The sequence below is a fragment of the Trachurus trachurus genome (assembly GCF_905171665.1).
Source record: "Trachurus trachurus genome assembly, chromosome: 12".
NCBI lineage: Eukaryota > Metazoa > Chordata > Actinopteri > Carangiformes > Carangidae > Trachurus > Trachurus trachurus.
In genome coordinates, this window is record NC_139908.1 from 2,029,378 (window position 1) to 2,046,723 (window position 17,346).

At 37.9% G+C, this 17,346-nt stretch overlaps 1 protein-coding gene across 1 annotated transcript in view; it reads right to left on the reverse strand.

The window, feature by feature from the left end:
* Positions 1-17,346, reverse strand: part of myo18b (myosin XVIIIB) — an 82,279-nt gene that overhangs the window by 9,169 nt on the left and 55,764 nt on the right. The window contains exons 31-38 of the mRNA XM_083983603.1: positions 15,537-15,647; positions 13,776-13,880; positions 11,996-12,157; positions 10,956-11,069; positions 9,821-9,937; positions 8,083-8,166; positions 7,725-7,862; positions 5,516-5,701 (exon numbers count right to left, since the gene is read on the reverse strand). Coding sequence (XP_083839729.1) covers positions 5,516-5,701; positions 7,725-7,862; positions 8,083-8,166; positions 9,821-9,937; positions 10,956-11,069; positions 11,996-12,157; positions 13,776-13,880; positions 15,537-15,647 — 1,017 coding nt within the window. The remainder of the gene's footprint in view (positions 1-5,515; positions 5,702-7,724; positions 7,863-8,082; positions 8,167-9,820; positions 9,938-10,955; positions 11,070-11,995; positions 12,158-13,775; positions 13,881-15,536; positions 15,648-17,346) is intronic.

Here is a 17,346-nt window from a genome sequence, read left to right on the forward strand (position 1 = left end):
GTGTGCGTGCGTGTGTGTGTGTGTCAGTTTGTGTGTGTGTGTGTGTATCAGTGTGTGTGTGTGTGTGTGTGTGCCTATAACCTTGAAGAGACAATGAGGATTAATCACAGTCAGAGGGAGAAAGCAGGATGAGAGAGAGATGACGTTAAGAAGGTGGAGGAGGAGTGTGTGTGTGTGTGTGTGTGTGTGTGTGTGTGTGTGTGTGTGTGTGTGTGTGTGTGTGTGTGTGTCTGTGTGTGTGTTTGAATATGTCTATTCATGAGGGATCTATATGTGTGTGTAGTTGCTTGGTAGGTTGTTAAAGGGCATCCTTGTGTGCGTTTCTTTGTGCTAATAACAGAATAATTATTGAAGCTCGAGGTCACGGAGGAATGTGTGTGTGTGTGTGTGTGTGTGTGTGTGTGTGTGTGTGTGTGTGTGTGTGTGTGTGTAGAGAGCAGACATCTCCACTGAAAAAAAAAAAAAAAAATCATGTTTCTGAACGTGTTTGTGTTTCCGTTTTACAGATAAACGACATGGACAGTGAACGCCTCTCCTCTGGCGATCGATCACTTCCTGTTTCTTCAATTGATCATTAATTGGTCCTGATCGGATGAGACACTGCAGGTAAATAGGGTAAAAACATTTTAAATAACAGATATCACCATGAAACTTCCCAAGTTTATCACTCACATTAAGACAAATATTTTTTGTATTACAAGTTTTGTCAAATTTTATGTTTAAATATGTAAATGAGGCGATATCTAATTAAATATGCGCTAATTTGCATATATTTCCAGAACAGAAATCTGAACAATGGATAAAGCCACTTTCAAAATTCTTGTTTTATTTTGTTGACATATTAGAGTCTTTAGTTTTTCCAGAGGAGGATTTTGGATATCTCTTTTTATCACTCTGTAAATGAGGAAATACTGTCACCAGCCCTAAAAAAATCCAAATTTCGTCATGTTTTTAGTAATAAAATGTTGTATAAATGAGGCTGTGAATGATATATCAACAATCCCCTCTGTAAAAACCTTCAGAATATAGAAAGGGATCAAAGTGGAAGGTTTGGTGTCTGGAAGTGCTGCTGAAGTGGAGATTTCTAGCTCAGAGTCTGAGTCTAAAAAACTCTTTCTGAGAAAACAGCCTTTAGAGACTTGGACTGTAAAATTACAGAGATTGTTAATGTAAATCGTACTTTTACGATTGGTTGTGGATACGGAGGAAATGACCATTTTTGAAGCCTACATCATTGTTCAGGAGAGAAAAAAGCTTTAGAATGACACCTGACATGACCTGGGTCAGACTAAATTTTGGTGAATTTAGGAGAAATCTACAGACGAAAGAGACAAAATGAAGTAAAATAAAAACCTTAATGTGGATTTTCTTCCACTTCTTTCGACTTTTCTGGAAGAAAACGTGTAAATGTAATGTAAATAAAAACCTAAATGTGGATTATCTAACATTTCTTTTGACTTTTCTGAAAGAATACATGTTAAGGAAGAAAAATAGCCCAAAATCTCAAAATTGATCAGTGCATGAAAAACCAGTGTTTTTGCCTGTTAGTGTCTCACCTTAAAAATGAAATAAACCAACAGTTTATCTCTTCTATCTAAAACTAAACGTCACTTATTTGACCAATAAGAAGCAGGTGAAGCAGATTTCCTCTCATCTTCTTCAACAGATTTTTACTTTCATGTGTGTTTTTTGTTTTTTTTTATCACAGAAACAGTTTGTGTTTGTTCTGTTGTGTTGGTTATTTATTTATTTATTTATCTACAGAGTTATAGTGAGTTATTGTGTTCACTGAGGAAACATCAGGAACCTCCTCAAGGTCTGAATCTGTTGTCAAGGAACAAGTGTGTTGGGTCAAAGCTGCAAACTCTGACTAACAAAGAAAATAACTTTTTTTTCCTTATTTTTTTTCCAGTTTATTGTTACTGAAATATGAGTTTTTTTTAATATTTTCATTTAAAGGTCAGTTCCGTGGGAGAGGTTCAGTTTCTCTTCATGTAATAAAGTAAAGAGCCCAACTTTGTTATTGTTCAAATAAAGTTGTTTTGAATTGAAAGTATCTTATAGATGTTTATTCTTTTGATACATAGGTTTCAGTTGGTTTCAGTTGTCTGTCTGTCTGTCTGTCTGTCTGTCTGTCTGTCTGTCTGTCTGTCTGTCTGTCTATCTATCTATCTATCTATCTATCTATCTATCTATCTATCTATCTATCTATCTATCTATCTATCTATCTATCTATCTATCTATCTATCTATCTATCTATCTATCTATCCTCTTATTGCCTTGTTTTGTATTACTGTCTCCTTGCTGGGGTTCAATGTTATATTTCTCTGTTTATATTTGATTATTTTAATATTTCAGCCTTATATCTGTATTTTATATATGTGTAACTAAAACTTATGCACGATTTTTTACTTTATTTGTTCAATTCAATTCAATTAAATTCAAATGGCTTTACTGGCATGACATACATTGTAGCTACAGTACATATTGCCAAAGCAAGCGTTTGGAATTAAAAAATAATAATCATAACTTCTTTGACTGTTGGTCACAGAAAAAATAAATATGCAGCAGGTTCAAATGAATTGTTTCACTGTTCAACTTTGCTTATTTGAACCTGTTTCTTCCTTTAACTGAATAAACTCCCTGGTAATAATTCTTGTTAATGTTACATAATACTCAAAGAAATGTCGTCGTCTCATAGAAGGAAAATTAAAGCTCCAACTTTCATTTAAATGATCCTTTAAAAACAGAGAAACACTGAAATGAGTTAGTTTCTGTTTCCATCTAAATGAACTAATTATTTCATTTACAGCTTCGTCATGATTATTTATATAACCACCACCATCATCATCATGTTTCCTAAACCACGATGATTAAACTAAACGTTGAGCATCACAGACAGAGTGTGTGTGTGTGTGTGTGTTGTTGCTGCAGCCCCCCCTCCCCTCCCCTCCTGCTGTTCGTTGCTGCTCTGATCAAACTTGTGCAGTAATGACAGTGATGTTTCCTCATGTTCCAGATAATTCACCAGCTGTTGTTTCTGTTAATGAGAACGGAGCAGAAACACTGACTCTTCTAAAAAAAAAACTGCACTTCTCTCTCAAATCGCCGCCTCCAGCAAGCGTTTGCTTTTATTGGACTTTTTATTTCCTAAAGCTGCAGCTTCTCTCTCTACGACACAGCGGCTCACAGCTGGAACAAGATTTATATTACAGCACGGAAAATAAGTATTGAACGTGTCAATAGACCTGCATGGTGAGCAGCATAGAGGCCATGGCGGTTAAATGCATTAGCTACTCATTGTTTTGTTTTTTTATAACTGTACCTGACTCGACTTGGGAGGACCTGGTCGTGTCCAGTTTATAAAATGTTCTTTTTAGTTCTGGATTAACAGATGAAACAAGTCTATAATCATTGGATTGGAATAGTCTCCCTCCTTTTTTTGCGTTCTATTACCTCTTTTCATTGTTTCAGGATGTCACTACACTCCCATCTTAAAACAAATTTCTTGTGTTTCTAATTAATTAATTAATTTTTATTCTTTCTTTTTCCATTTTTGTTATTCTTACTGTGTTTTTTATGTTCACATCATTGATCCTTGTTATTGGTTCAAGGTGCTATATCAATAAACCTGACCTTGACCTTGACATTACTTAATTTGTGGACAGTAATGTTTGGATTTCTTTGTATGTGTGCGTTACTTGGGTTGTTGTCGACATCTGGTGAAACTTTCATGTCTATAGCTCGATTAGAAATATATTTTCTGAGAAAAATGTTGACATGTTCAATACTTATTTTCCCCGCTGTATATAAATATAAAATCTTTGAGTAGGACACTCGGACTAATGGGACATGGGACAGGGACATATATGACATCTTGCTGAGAGTTGGAGATGAAGACTGTTATTATAACAAAGAGAAAGTGGAGATTAATGTATTAAAAGTAAAGATAGATGGGCAAAACGGCTTACTTCCTGTGAAATAAAACAGATATCTGGCCCAGAAAAATATGTTTTGTATAATTTGTGAAAGAAGAAAAGATCCCTGTGTGCTCAGTTTAGAGCTGGTATTCTTGGTCTTCATATTGAAACAGGCAGATATGTTGTTTGCACAGCAGAAGACGATAGAATTTGTACTTTGTGTGACATCCAAGAGGTGGAGAATGAAATGCATTCGGTGTTATACTGTCCTTTATATGACTTTATAAGACAAAAACAGTTTAGTGAGGTAAGTCCAAATAACGGATTTGTGTGGTTGGACGATGCTGAGAAGCTAAAACGTCTTTTTCAGTTGAAAATATTTGCATTTTCTTTATTTCCTGTAAAGGCTTGGGCAATGAGACAAAGAGCGATATATTTTTGTATTATTGTTATTATATTATTGTTGCTCTTTAATTGTCTTTCTATTTGTATAGTTAGTTTCATATCTCTCATGCTGGTATTTGTGATGTGGACAACAAAGTAAGAATGTAATTGTCGGAGAAACATGTTTCCTACTGTGCAAAATGACAATAAACACTCTGAATCTTGAATGTTGAATATCTGAGCAACGAGCCGCGGCTGTTTCTGCCGTTACTGTGATCTTCCTCTTATCTCCTCCACATGACACCAGAGAGACGTTAAAGACAAAACATGAAAGAATCAGATGAAAAAGACATGAAAGAACTAAATGATACAACAACAACAACAACATCGACACATTAAGGAGGATCAGGGTGAGACTGAGTGGACGTCTGAGAGCTGGGAGTGTCTGATCTATCTATCTATCTATCTATCTATCTATCTATCTATCTATCTATCTATCTATCTATCTATCTATCTATCTATCTATCTATCTATCTATCTATCTATCTATCTTTAAGGGTTAATTGGACGTTGTGTTAATATATATATATTAATCTATTCATTAATTTGTGTTGGCTCTGCTATTTTTGGCCACATTAGAAATTATAAATAGCTTTAAAGGGCAAATGAATGGGAAGGATTAAGTGTAGGTGTGTATAAAAGCTTACGTAATAACTTCAACCCTTCAACCCTTTGTTCAATCTATGAAACTAAAAACTTGAAACTAAAACTACTATAAATCAATCAATACGTAGAGTTGTTTTAGAGGTAAATTCATGCAAAACCACTGATGCACGTTGCCTTCAGGGACAGTTTTTCACCAAGCAGTCTCTGTATTTCCCTCTAAAACAACTCTGTGTGGTAACGTTGTGTTATTATCTCATAGCGTGGTGAATGTGCAGCTCACAACTTGTCCACCAGAGCGTTGTGGAGTTGTTGGATTGTGTATTTGATGAGTTTGATGAGGGAAACCAAAGTAATCCCATAATGAGCCTCCGTAGCGTAGCTCTGAGCAGCTCACGGCTCTGCTCCGCCGTTCTAAAAACAGCTTGCACCGACAATTAAAGGTAACGAACCTACTGCTATGACTATAGGGATTATTATGGCAATGGACCAATTTGCCAACATGTTGAACTATCCCTTTAATGACAGTGTGGGGGTGTGTTGGTTACCAGCTCCATGCGGCGGCGGCCGCTGTCCCCCTCCCTCTGGATCAGATCCTCCATCTCCAGCTTCATGTCCTGCAGGCGCTGCAGGTAGTACTTGGCGTTGTCGCGCTCTCGGGCCTCGGCCGCGGCGCTCTGCTCCAGCTCCTCCCCCAGACGCACCACGCTGTCCCGCAGACGCAGCACCAGCACCTGACGAAAACACACAGGTACCAGCAAATCTAATTTCATGCTTTTTAATGCCCTTTTTAATGCCATTTCAAACATTTTTAATGCCTGTGACTGCAAATACTATACGTGTGCGTACATTTAAGTTTAATTTTACTGTAGATTAACTGTATAATCTCCCTATTTTTCTGCTCTTTGTGCTCTATAGGGATGTAATGATATCAAAATCTCACTGTATGAATCAATCAATTTTTTTAATCAATTTCTTAATGCCTTTGAGAATCGAATTTAATTCCTTTTAATGCCATTTAAGGCCTTAATTTCAGCAAAATATATTTAATGACTTTTAATGCTTTTTAATGACCCGCGGAAACCCTGACACAACAATGATGATGATGATGAGAGTCCAGATAATAGAAAATATAAAACATCACATCACAGTTTGCAGTTTGAGGTTCCTCTGGACGAATTCTGATTAATATTATTGACATTTTTAACATTTATCTGAGCGTAAAGGTCCCATACCAGGATGTTTTGACCTATATGACTCACGTTTTACTCAAAAATCTCAATTTCAGTAGCCTAGAAATCTAGACACCCCAGCGGCAGCAAATCTCTTTGCTCCGTAGGTGGGTCTAGAAACGAGCCATAGGAACTTTTGGAGTCTCGAACACCGTTTGTGTTGACCAATCACAGCGCTCTATCTGTTTAGAGAGTCGTTGGGCGGGCTTAACGCCATGACGACATACTTGCGACAGTGAAAAACATAACGACAACATGGCTTTGGCAAAAGAATTAAACTTGTCATTTTCTTTAAAAGTTGAGCAGGAAACTGCTCTGAAGTCGTTCATTTAGAAGAAGGATGTATTTGGTGTTTTGCCAACAGGATATAGGAAAAGTTTAATCTACCGACGTCATCCTGCTCTTTGCTCTGATTGGTCGTAGCGCTACCCTATTGGTGCAGAGGCAGTTTGAAAGACAGCCTTCATCCCGCCCCCTGGATTGAGCCGAGGTCTACCGCTCGTTGACACACTAGACATGTTCATGATGTAGTCTGGCTTGTCAGGCTACAATTTCAGTACATTCGAATGAGAATCTGTTAAACGTCTACATGTTTTGGAAGATATGAGTGAGGTATTTTTGTTGTTTTGTTTCAATAATCCATGTGAATCCATTTCCACTAATGTCTCATGCTAAAATGAAACAGAAAATTGGCTCATTTGTCTCTGCATGGTGTAAAATTCAAAAGTTATTTACGTAGATTTTAACATTTTTGTGTTTTTAAATGTTGGAAATCCAGGGTTGTAACCAATACAGCCCAAATAAATAAACATTCATAATATGGGACGATATTTCAAGTTGAGATCATCAACATTTCTTTACTAGACAACTTGAAGATTGTAAGAATATAAAAGTTAGAAAAAAATATCCTCAATAGGATGCATTAGGGAGGAGTTCCTGTGGTCAAACTGGTAACACTTTGTAATAAATACACAATATTAAGCGTTAATAAATACTGAATTCTTCATTTATAACGCATGAATACTCATTAGTACGTAGTTTTTAGTGCTGATCAATGATAAGTAAAGCATTTTTAACTGTGTTTATAAACGACATACTAATGAGTATTCATGCGTTTAGATGAAGAATTCAGTATTTATTAATGCTTAACTAATGCTTAATAGTGTGTATTCCTCCCCCCATGCATCCTATTGGTAGATTATTTTTGTGTGTACTTAATTATAAAGTGTTACCATCAAATTCTTACCATTTTTTAAAAACATTTTTTGTGTTTATTTGAGTTTTTATGCACCGTACGTGATTAAATCATTGAAATCTCCATCTCTACCAACTCCTCATGGCAAAACAAAAAGAAAATCTCTGTGGGACGTTTAGTTCAGGAGCTGTATAGATTTTAAATTTGCATTTTTCACAGTCAGAAAATCCAGGATGGTCACAAAAGATGTTGAAAAAAACATAAAAGGGACAATAACTTTGAGATTATTATTATTAGATGATGATGATGATGATGAAGAGCTGCTCTCACCTCAAACCTCTTCACCTGGCCCCTCTGAAACTCCAGCTTGTTCTCCAGGTCACAGACTCGCGCCTCCTGTTTACTGACGATGCTGCGCCCCACGGTGGACGACTCTAGGAACTGCACCCGGGACACCGACTGCTGCAGCTGCATCACAGAGAGAGGAGGAGGAGGAGGAGGAGGAGGAGAGAGGAGGAGCAGAGAGCCTTATTATCCTCCCACAGACCAGTGAGTGTGACATCGCTGCACCTGAAGCCGGTAGTTAGTTACACTGAGCTCGGTAACAAGCAGGTTAAACAAGCCTGAAATCCATAACGAGCTCATATTCAGCAGCTCATTGGTTCATAACCGTCTCACAGCAGATTACCTCCTCCTGCAGCGAGTGCCTCTGCTTCTTGGCCTCCTCCAGCTCGGCCTGCAGCTCCTTGATCTGAGCGATGTCACTGGACGACTGGACAGAGACATGAGAAAGCAGAAAAGAACTCAAGCTCAACCCTCAAAACCAAGTGTAAAGGGCTATTTTGTGACTTAGAAATGGGACACCCCTCAAATGCAGATACGTCTTCAGACTGTTTGGCATTAGTTTATTGTTTTTTTTATATTTGCACTGTTAACCTGTTAGCCAGTTTAATCATAAGCCACAAAGCAGCTATCATCGACGGGTCCATCAGGTCCATGTTTTTGAAATGGTTGTGGACTATCTGTCAGTTATTACTTAGGGTTATTCGTTTTTTTGTGGGCTATAAGTTAGTTGAGTTGAATATAAATTGATATTCAAACAAATAGTCTGTATAAATACCACAACCACAGACAGATTAAGTTTATTGAAAATTAACACCAGCTGTAACTCTGTGGCTACGGGAGATGACATTGATAAAACAACTTAACAACTACATCACCACCCAGAAAAATGACCATTTTGTAACTAAACCATAGCAACATGACTTGTCCGCACCGGCCGGCTATTGACAAAAGATTGTGAAATAAAAAATAAATGTTATGCAACAATGAGGTAAATAATCCATAAAATGGGCCTAAACTAAGATAATACAATGGTTTACGTAATATTTACGAGAAAATATTGCATTCTGGGTAGCCCTTGTCGGAGAATCTCAATATTGAGGGTGATACAGCCCTTAAACTTGTCCCTCAACTTAACATCCTGAGAATCAGGACAGAACGAGCACTTCGTGGGAGTGTGCATTTCTGAGATTGTGGGTTAAGATAGGAATTGGAATTCAGGCCACTTTTTTTAATCTGCACTTGATTACGGTGATGTCATTTACGTGCATGCTGCTCTCTCTACATCGAAGCCCCTTGATGCACTTTGATTAATCACTGGAGATGTGATCCAAACCATCACTTTATGACAAGGTTGGATGGCCATGCTTAAGTGTTATCTACCGGAACAGCGGTACCGACTGAAAAACAGCCGTCTGTCATTTAAAAATGAAATGGCCGACTGTGAGACTCGGTGCCGGTAATGAGCGCTCATCTAAACGAGGAAGTCTCCTCTCCCGGTGTACAGTAGAACTACGCCAATATTTTCCGGTAGCTTCTCATCACAGCCTGCAGCAGAGTTTGAGCTGCAGCTCAGTTTCACTTGTTTTTTATTTGACAGAGTTTCACACAGAACTTTCTGGTGGAGTTTCTCCATGTTTCTCCTTCTGCAACAGTAAAAATACGACTATTAGAAAATCATTGCCCATCCCTATTAAATATGATTATGAAATGAAATATGAAACTGTACTGAGGAGTTAGGAGTGGTTCATGAATGTGCATAATGTATCTGCTTAACCTTTTCTAATGTAGCCTAAACATTAATATTATCAATGCACCAGTTAAGAGAGTTCCTTCTCATTTTGCAGCATTAGTTTTGTGGTAAATCTCCTTAATAACCATGCAAGATTGGTACTAGATCTGAAAATACTGTAAACTTGATCACCTTGTTTCTCTGAAGTGTTCTGCAGTCTTTATGTAATCAATATCTATGATTTGATTTGTAGAGTGGTTAATAAAAAGAAGAGAGGAGGAGGAGGAGGAGGAGGAGGAGGAGGAGGAGGAGGAGAAGACAGGAGGAGGAAACAGTGGAGTTGTGACTGTACCTGTGCGATGAGTGCCTTGTGCTTCTTCATCAGCTCGTTGAGATCCTCCTGATCCTCCTCCAGCCTCTTCAGCAGGTCCAACTTCTCATGCTGCAGCATCGACAACTGCTCGTCCACCTGCACACACAAATACAGTCAGTTTTCTCCAGGGTGGGGGGGGCGCTACACCAAGCTTCAAAATAAAACTTCATTTTTATATTATATAGGACCCATTCTAAGGCCTGTTCACCACTTTTCTGCACATTGGTGGTGGTTTGTGTTATAGTTTACTTGGGTTCTTATAATAAAATAACACTCTTGAAGTCAACAGCCATAGAAGGAAATTTAATTTCAAATAGCAAACAAACAGCAAGTTAAAAGTAATAACAGTCGAAGAGAAAAGTTGGTCAAATGTTTTTCAGTTTAAGAGGGTAGATAAGGAAAAGGTGGGGAATTTATATAGAAAACATGTTGTGATGGAAGGTATTGGTTGTGCATTTTATTTATTTACTTTCTCTTTGTATATTGTCGGCTGTAAACTGGCATTTCATCGGATGTAAGTGTTCTTTTGTTTTAATCTTAGGATTGGGAACGAATAATAAAAATGAAATGAAATGAAAAATTAATTATTAACTTGTTGGCCACAGCTTTACTTTATAATAACGCAGACATGAGCAATGGAACATCGAACATACCGTCACATATTAACAAGAGTATAATAGATCACAGTATGTACAGTAATGGTGTGTTTCATTTACATTGGAAGTCTGAACTCGGAGCTGGGAACAACGTTGAGCTCTTTCCAGTTGAAAAACCGACACAGAAGTCGGAAAAATGGACGATTAATAAATTGAAGACGAAAATACAACGTTTATATACTTAGTTAGGGAAATCCCGACTGCTGAGAACACCTGAACGCACCATGAATGAGCTGCATTCAGAGCTCCAGTCTGTTGTATTGAAGAGTACAACTAATAACCAGAATCTATTAAACACATGACCAATCAGCAACTTTAGACGACATAGAACATGTTTAATCTACATTTTTAATTGCAGGTGATAAAAAATACTTTTATTGTTTAAAGTCTGACATGCCTTTCCTTTCTTTTTGTAAATACACACACACACACACACACACACACACACACACACTCACCAGACTCTTCTGTTTGCAGATGTTCTCCAGTTCGATCTGCGTGTTCTCCAGCTCCTGGGACAGAGTCGTCTGGACGCTCTCGGCCTCCACGCGGCTCGCCTCACTCTCCTCCAGCTGATCACACACACACACACACACACACACACACACACACACACACACACACACACACACACACACACACACACACACACACAGACAGAGTGAGTGTTTGTCCATCAGAGGAGACACTCGCACCCTCATCCTGGTATAAATTACATTCAGTCATTAGTCATTTTAAATTGGATTACCCCCCAAGTATGGAAGATTTTAACGCTATAGGATCAAGGACTATTTGACTACTGCATGCACATGTTCTCTCTCTCTCTTTGTTTTGTTGTTGTTGTTCAAGTATGTAGCCTACTTTATGTGGACCTACTGTGCTGCTCTCTTGGCCAGGATCCCCTTGCAAAAGAGATTCTGAATCTCAATGAATGAATGAATGAATGAATTTATTTATTTAAAACAGGGACAATGCACAAAAAACATTAATCTTGTAAAACAAGAGGAGATGCTTTGAGCCAGGTTGTAGCAACAGTTGCTAATTTCCGCCTGTTAGTCCCTGGGCAGGTAAAGTGGGAACAGATACAATATTAAGATTAATTGAAATAGGACACAAGTGACATAATAACCATAATATTTAAAAAAAAAAATTGACAGAAGGCACTAATAAAAGCAGGGAAACAGGAGCGCCAAATCATAAAGTAATACATAATACTCAACAATGTGTGCAAACTTGCTTTTACTCAGTAACCAGCGCTTTGACAAGCAGGAGAATGTATGAGGATTTGTACATAGAATAAGTTCTGTGGGAAGGGCATTTCACTGAGTCATGGCCACACAGGAAAAAGAAGAGCTGCCAAACTGAGTTCTACGTTGAGGAATACTACACTCACCCCTCGTAACAGATCTAGTTAGACGGGATTATTCCTGGTTAAATAAAGGTTAAATCAAATTTTAAAAAAACACTGCAGCATCTCTCTCTGTCCCTCTGTGTTTACCTGACAGTGCAGCCGTTCGATCTGGTCCTTGCTGCCGTTGGGCAGGTGCAGCCCGGGGCTGTCGACGGTGGAGAGCAGCAGCTGGGCGTCGGCCAACAGAGCGTGAGTCCTCTTCAGGTCTCTCCTCAACTTCTTCTCCACGTCGAAGTCTCTGTGTCCAACCTGCAAGACGAGAGAGAGAGACGGTTAAATACTGTAAATCTACTTTGAAAAGTTGGTTTCTACGGCAGCACGTCTCTAACGTTAAAGCTCCATGTTTCCTTCTTCTCCTGTGTTTTATTTTGAAGGGTTGATCCATGAGAAGATCTTAAAAGCAATAGTTCAACATTTTGTCAAATTGGCCCATTGCCATAATCCCTATAGTCATAGCAGTAGGTTTGTTACTTTTAATTGTTGGTGCAAGCTGTTTTTAGAACGGCGGAGCAGAGCCATGAGCTGCTCAGAGCTACGCTACGGAGGCTCATTATGGGATTTCTTGGTTTCCCTCATCAAACTCATCAAATACACAATCCAACAACTCCAAAACGTCTACCTTTATTCTGAAGGAGCTTCATCACAAACATCTACCTTTATTCTGAAGGAGCTTTAACACAAACATCTACCTTTATTCTGAAGGAGCTTCATCACAAACATCCACCTTTATTCTGAAGGAGCTTTAACACAAACTTCTACCTTTATTCTGAAGGAGCTTTAACACAAACTTCTACCTTTATTCTGAAGGAGCTTTAACACAAACATCCACCTTTATTCTGAAGGAGCTTTAACACAAACATCTACCTTTATTCTGAAGGAGCTTTAACACAAACATCTACCTTTATTCTGAAGGAGCTGTAACACAAACGTCTACCTTTATTCTGAAGGAGCTTTAACACAAACATCTACCTTTACGGAGCTTTAATATTTGTTCCCTCTCTTCTCCTTCTTCTCTCTAAACGCTCTAAAACCCTTGAACTGCTGTTATTTGCCCGTTTGGCCACAGACCAGGTCGACTTTTATTGGCAGCAGCAACAATTACAGCCGTCGTCACGGTGACAGGAGGCTAAATCAGCCTCTTTGAAGCATATGCTTGTTTTGTGGCGCCCGTAATGTGGCAGTGACACATCCATCAGCCCGAGAAACATTAACCTACAATAACAATGATGGACGAGCTGCTCGCGCCGCCCGGACACGCACTCTGTCACATTAAACTTCACACACACACAAACAAAAACATGACGAGGAAAAGAATGTGTGTGTGTGTGTGTGTGTGAGATGCAGTTTTTGTGTAGTTTTTGTACAGGGTTCCTACAGCTTAAGCCAAGTTAAATTTAAGACTTTTTAAGACTTTTTTTAAGCCACTTGAAATTAAATTTAAGACCGACTTCATAATAAACACAAATGCAGAAAAAAAAAAGAAAAACACCACATCAATTACATAGGGTTATAGGGACAATTTGACCCACTTTCCTATGTGATCCAAGGTAAAGTGACTGCTACATGAACATTGGATTGTGTCTCTTTCCAGCTGTCCTTTCAAAAAAAATGCATAAAAAGTCCGGGGAAAAAAAAAAAACACTGACTCAGGAGCTGGTGGCGGTGAGAAATTTAGCATTGACGGCCGCCACTAACTTCTCTATGTCAGAATGTTACCAATTATTTTGAGATTTGAGACTAATTACAACCATAAAATACCACTTACCAAGTGTTAACATTTTTAAGACTTTTGAAAAATTGATTTAAGACATTTGTAGGTGTGTGTAGGTGTGTGTGTGTGTGTGTGTGTGTGTGTGTGTGTGTGTACCTGGTCACACAGAGTTGCTATCAGTCCTTCCAAGTCGTGCTTCTCGTGAATCACCATCTGTTTCTCCTCGTACTCCTGCTCCAACTGCATCTCCAACTGCCTCAGCTACACAACACAGAATAAGAACAAAACAGAGGGAGAAGAAAGAGAAAGAAAGAAAGAAAGAAAGAAAGAAAGAAAGAAAGAATAAAAAGAAGAAAGAGAAAGAAAAGAAGCAGAATAAAGATGAGGAGAAGAAAGAGAAAGAGCATAAGAAAGAGAAACAGAAGACGAAGAAAGAGAAAGAAAAGAAGCAGAAAAAGAAACAGAAGAAGGATGAGGAGAAGAAAGAGAAAGAAATGAAGAAAGAGAAAGAGAAGAAGTAGAGGAAAGAGAAACAGAAAGGTAATAATAAGAAAGAGAAAAAGAGGAAAGAGAAGAAAAAATAGAAACAGAAGAAAAAGAAAGAGAAGGAAGAGAAAGAGGAGAAGAAGAAAGAAAGAAAAACAGAAAAGGAAGAAAGAGAAAGAGAGACAGAAGAAGAAAGACAGAAAGAGAAAGAAAGAAAGAAAGAAAGAAAGGGAAGAACGAAAGAAAGAGAAGAAAGAAAGAGAAACAGAAAGAGAGATAGAAGAAGAAAGACAGAAAGAGAAAGAAATGAAGAAAGAGAAAGAGAAGAAGTAGAAGAAAGAGAAACAGAAAGGTAATAATAAGAAAGAGAAAAAGAGGAAAGAGAAGAAAAAATAGAAACAGAAGAAAAAGAAAGAGAAGGAAGAGAAAGAGGAGAAGAAGAAAGAAAGAAAAACAGAAAAGGAAGAGAAGAAAGAAAGAGAAACAGAAAGAGAGACAGAAGAAGAAAGAAAGAAAGAAAGAAAGAAAGAAAGAAAGAGAAACAGAAAGAGAGACAGAAGAAGAAAGAAAGAAAGAAAGAAAGAAAGAAAGAAAGAAAGAAAGAAAGAAAGAAAGAAAGAAAGAAAGAAAGAAAGAAAGAGAAACAGAAGAAGGAGAAGGTTGGTGGTTTACAGGTGAATTACAAACAATTAGATAATGGAAAAGTTGATTTTTTTTTTTTATTAAAAAAGCATCTGTTCATCAGGTTATACCTTTATTCTTTTCTTTTACTCCTTAAAATCTAAATTAAGACACTCAGGTTATTAACAGTAACAGTAAATGGATCTTAACGTATCCTTTATCTTAAAGTGCTCCCACGTCACTGTATATATCATATTAATGGAATATCTTTATCACTGATTGATGAGCGTATAAGCAGCACTTTAATGTTTTAGCTGCTGTGTGAACTGTTTTATATTCTGTCGGGTGTTTTTAATCCATAATAGAGCGAGTGAGCGTCATCATTAATTCAACTTGAGCTGTTAAATAAATCCAACAGAGTTAAATATGAAGCCGAACCAGAGGAATAAAGTGGATTTAGACTGAAAAATTATATAAGAGTGAATTAAAAGGACTTTGTAATTATTCTACATCACAGAACAGTATGAGAGAGAGATAAGGTCCAAAACCATCTTCTATAAAACAACAGCACACTTTATTAACTCTGTGTGTGTGTATGAGTGAGGTATAAACGATAACTGACAGTCATTGATTAAAGGACAATTCCGAGCAAATTCCACTCGGGGCTGTATTTTCCTAACATTTCAGGTCTAAAAGAAGGAATCTGAAGATTTTCAGTTTAATTATTGTTAGCAATTATTGAATTTGCCCGGAATTGTCCTTTAAGTGGATTAATCGGAGTGATCGGAGTGTGTGTGTGTGTGGACCTACCCGTCTCTGAGACGACTTGTGGACGTCCTCCAGCTCCTCCTCTTTGTCCTCCAGCTCCTTCTGGTGCATCTGCTTCATCCGCTCCATCTCCATCTCAAACCTCATGTGGATCTGAGACGAGAGAAGTTTCAACTTTACTTTACTGTCACATAATAATTACAGTGAAATTCATATGTACCTTTGGTCATTTGCATAACATAAATAGAGATACAAGAAAAATAAAAGAAAGAAAGAAAGAAAGAAAGAAAGAAAGAAAGAAAGAAAGAAAGAAAGAAAGAAAGAAAGAAAGAAAGAAAGAAAGAAAGAAAGGGAAGGATATTTAAAACCGAAGAGGTTGGATATAATATAGTGCAATGGTAATCAATATAAAAAAGAAGAAAAAGAAGAATGTAACAGTGCATATCATATAGAGAGGGAGGGTATCTGTAAGAGTGTGTGTGTGTGTGTGTGTGTGTGTGTGTGTGTGTGTGTGTGTGTGTGTGTGTGTGTGTGTGTGTGTGTGTCAGAGATGCGCACAAGTCTTTGACCTTGAGTTAAAGTCTCTGCTCGCATCTGCCTCCTTTTGCTGCATGACAGTCGGTCTTAGATCACTGTATAGCTCTATGTACTATATTATCATCCCTATAGAATTATGTAGATCAACACTGATTGAAAATTAAATAACACACAATTAAAGCTTTCTTTTAAACTTGACTTGTGTTTATGTACAGCTACTTTACATCTAACAAAATGCAGTAGTGCCTAAAAAGACAACATGTGTTGAAATGAAGGTTTTGCGTGGCTGCGCCAGTGGCAGGTAAAAAATGAGTTTGGCATGTAAAACAAAAACACACACCCGCCAGTGGCCGATGGAAGATTTGCCACTGAGTTTATTTCTCTAGCTCGCCCCTATAGGGATGTAACAGGATGAATTGATTTATTGCTCTTGCTCATCATCCCACTAATTATAAACTGCCTCTGGAAGAAAAAAAACTGCCGGCGGCGGTAGAACAAGCCTAAATCTGTGCACACAGCAACAGCTGATCAAAAAAATGTCCCGTTTTCCTGTGGCAGAAGGAGAAACATGGAGAGACTCCAGCCTACAGCCATATAGTATTCACGTATTGACGAGAGGAGACTTTGTGTTGAAGTGTGTTGAAGGGGAGGGCGGGGCTCGAATATTCACGTCAGACAGACACTCCCATATCCACACTGCAAAAACTCAAAATCTTACCAAGAATATTTGTCTTATTTCCAGTCAAAACAAATCTCATTCTACTTAAAATAAGACTCATCACATTAAAAGTAGATTGTTTTTAGACACTTTTTACTTCTTTCAAGCAGATTTTCACTTAAAATAATCTGATAGTGGAGCAAGTTTTTCTTTCTTATTACAAGCACAAAAAACTTGCTTTCACTGGCAGATTGTTCTACTTATTTCGAGTGAAAATTTGTTTGAAACAAGTGAAAATGATCTAAAAACAAGTTAAAGGGACAACGAGGAGTTTCTATTCGGTTATAAAAAAGTCTCATGTTAATGTGGATGAATCTCCGCTACCCACACTTGTTAATGGGCCCATTTTCGATAAATATATCGTTCTGTCTCTATCGTTATTTTGTTATTATTAGTGGTGGCGGAGATGCTGGTCGAGCCGACCAGCGTTTTTTACTTTCGGTTTCGCAACGAGTCATGAGAATAACGCAGCTGAATTGCCGTTTATGGTCGGAACTACGACGGTATGTGAACCTCTTTGAACCTCTGACTTTAATTCTTGATGAATGAAAACATGAGTCTGTCTTGCACCGGTCAAAGAATTTCACGGTGCGGAGG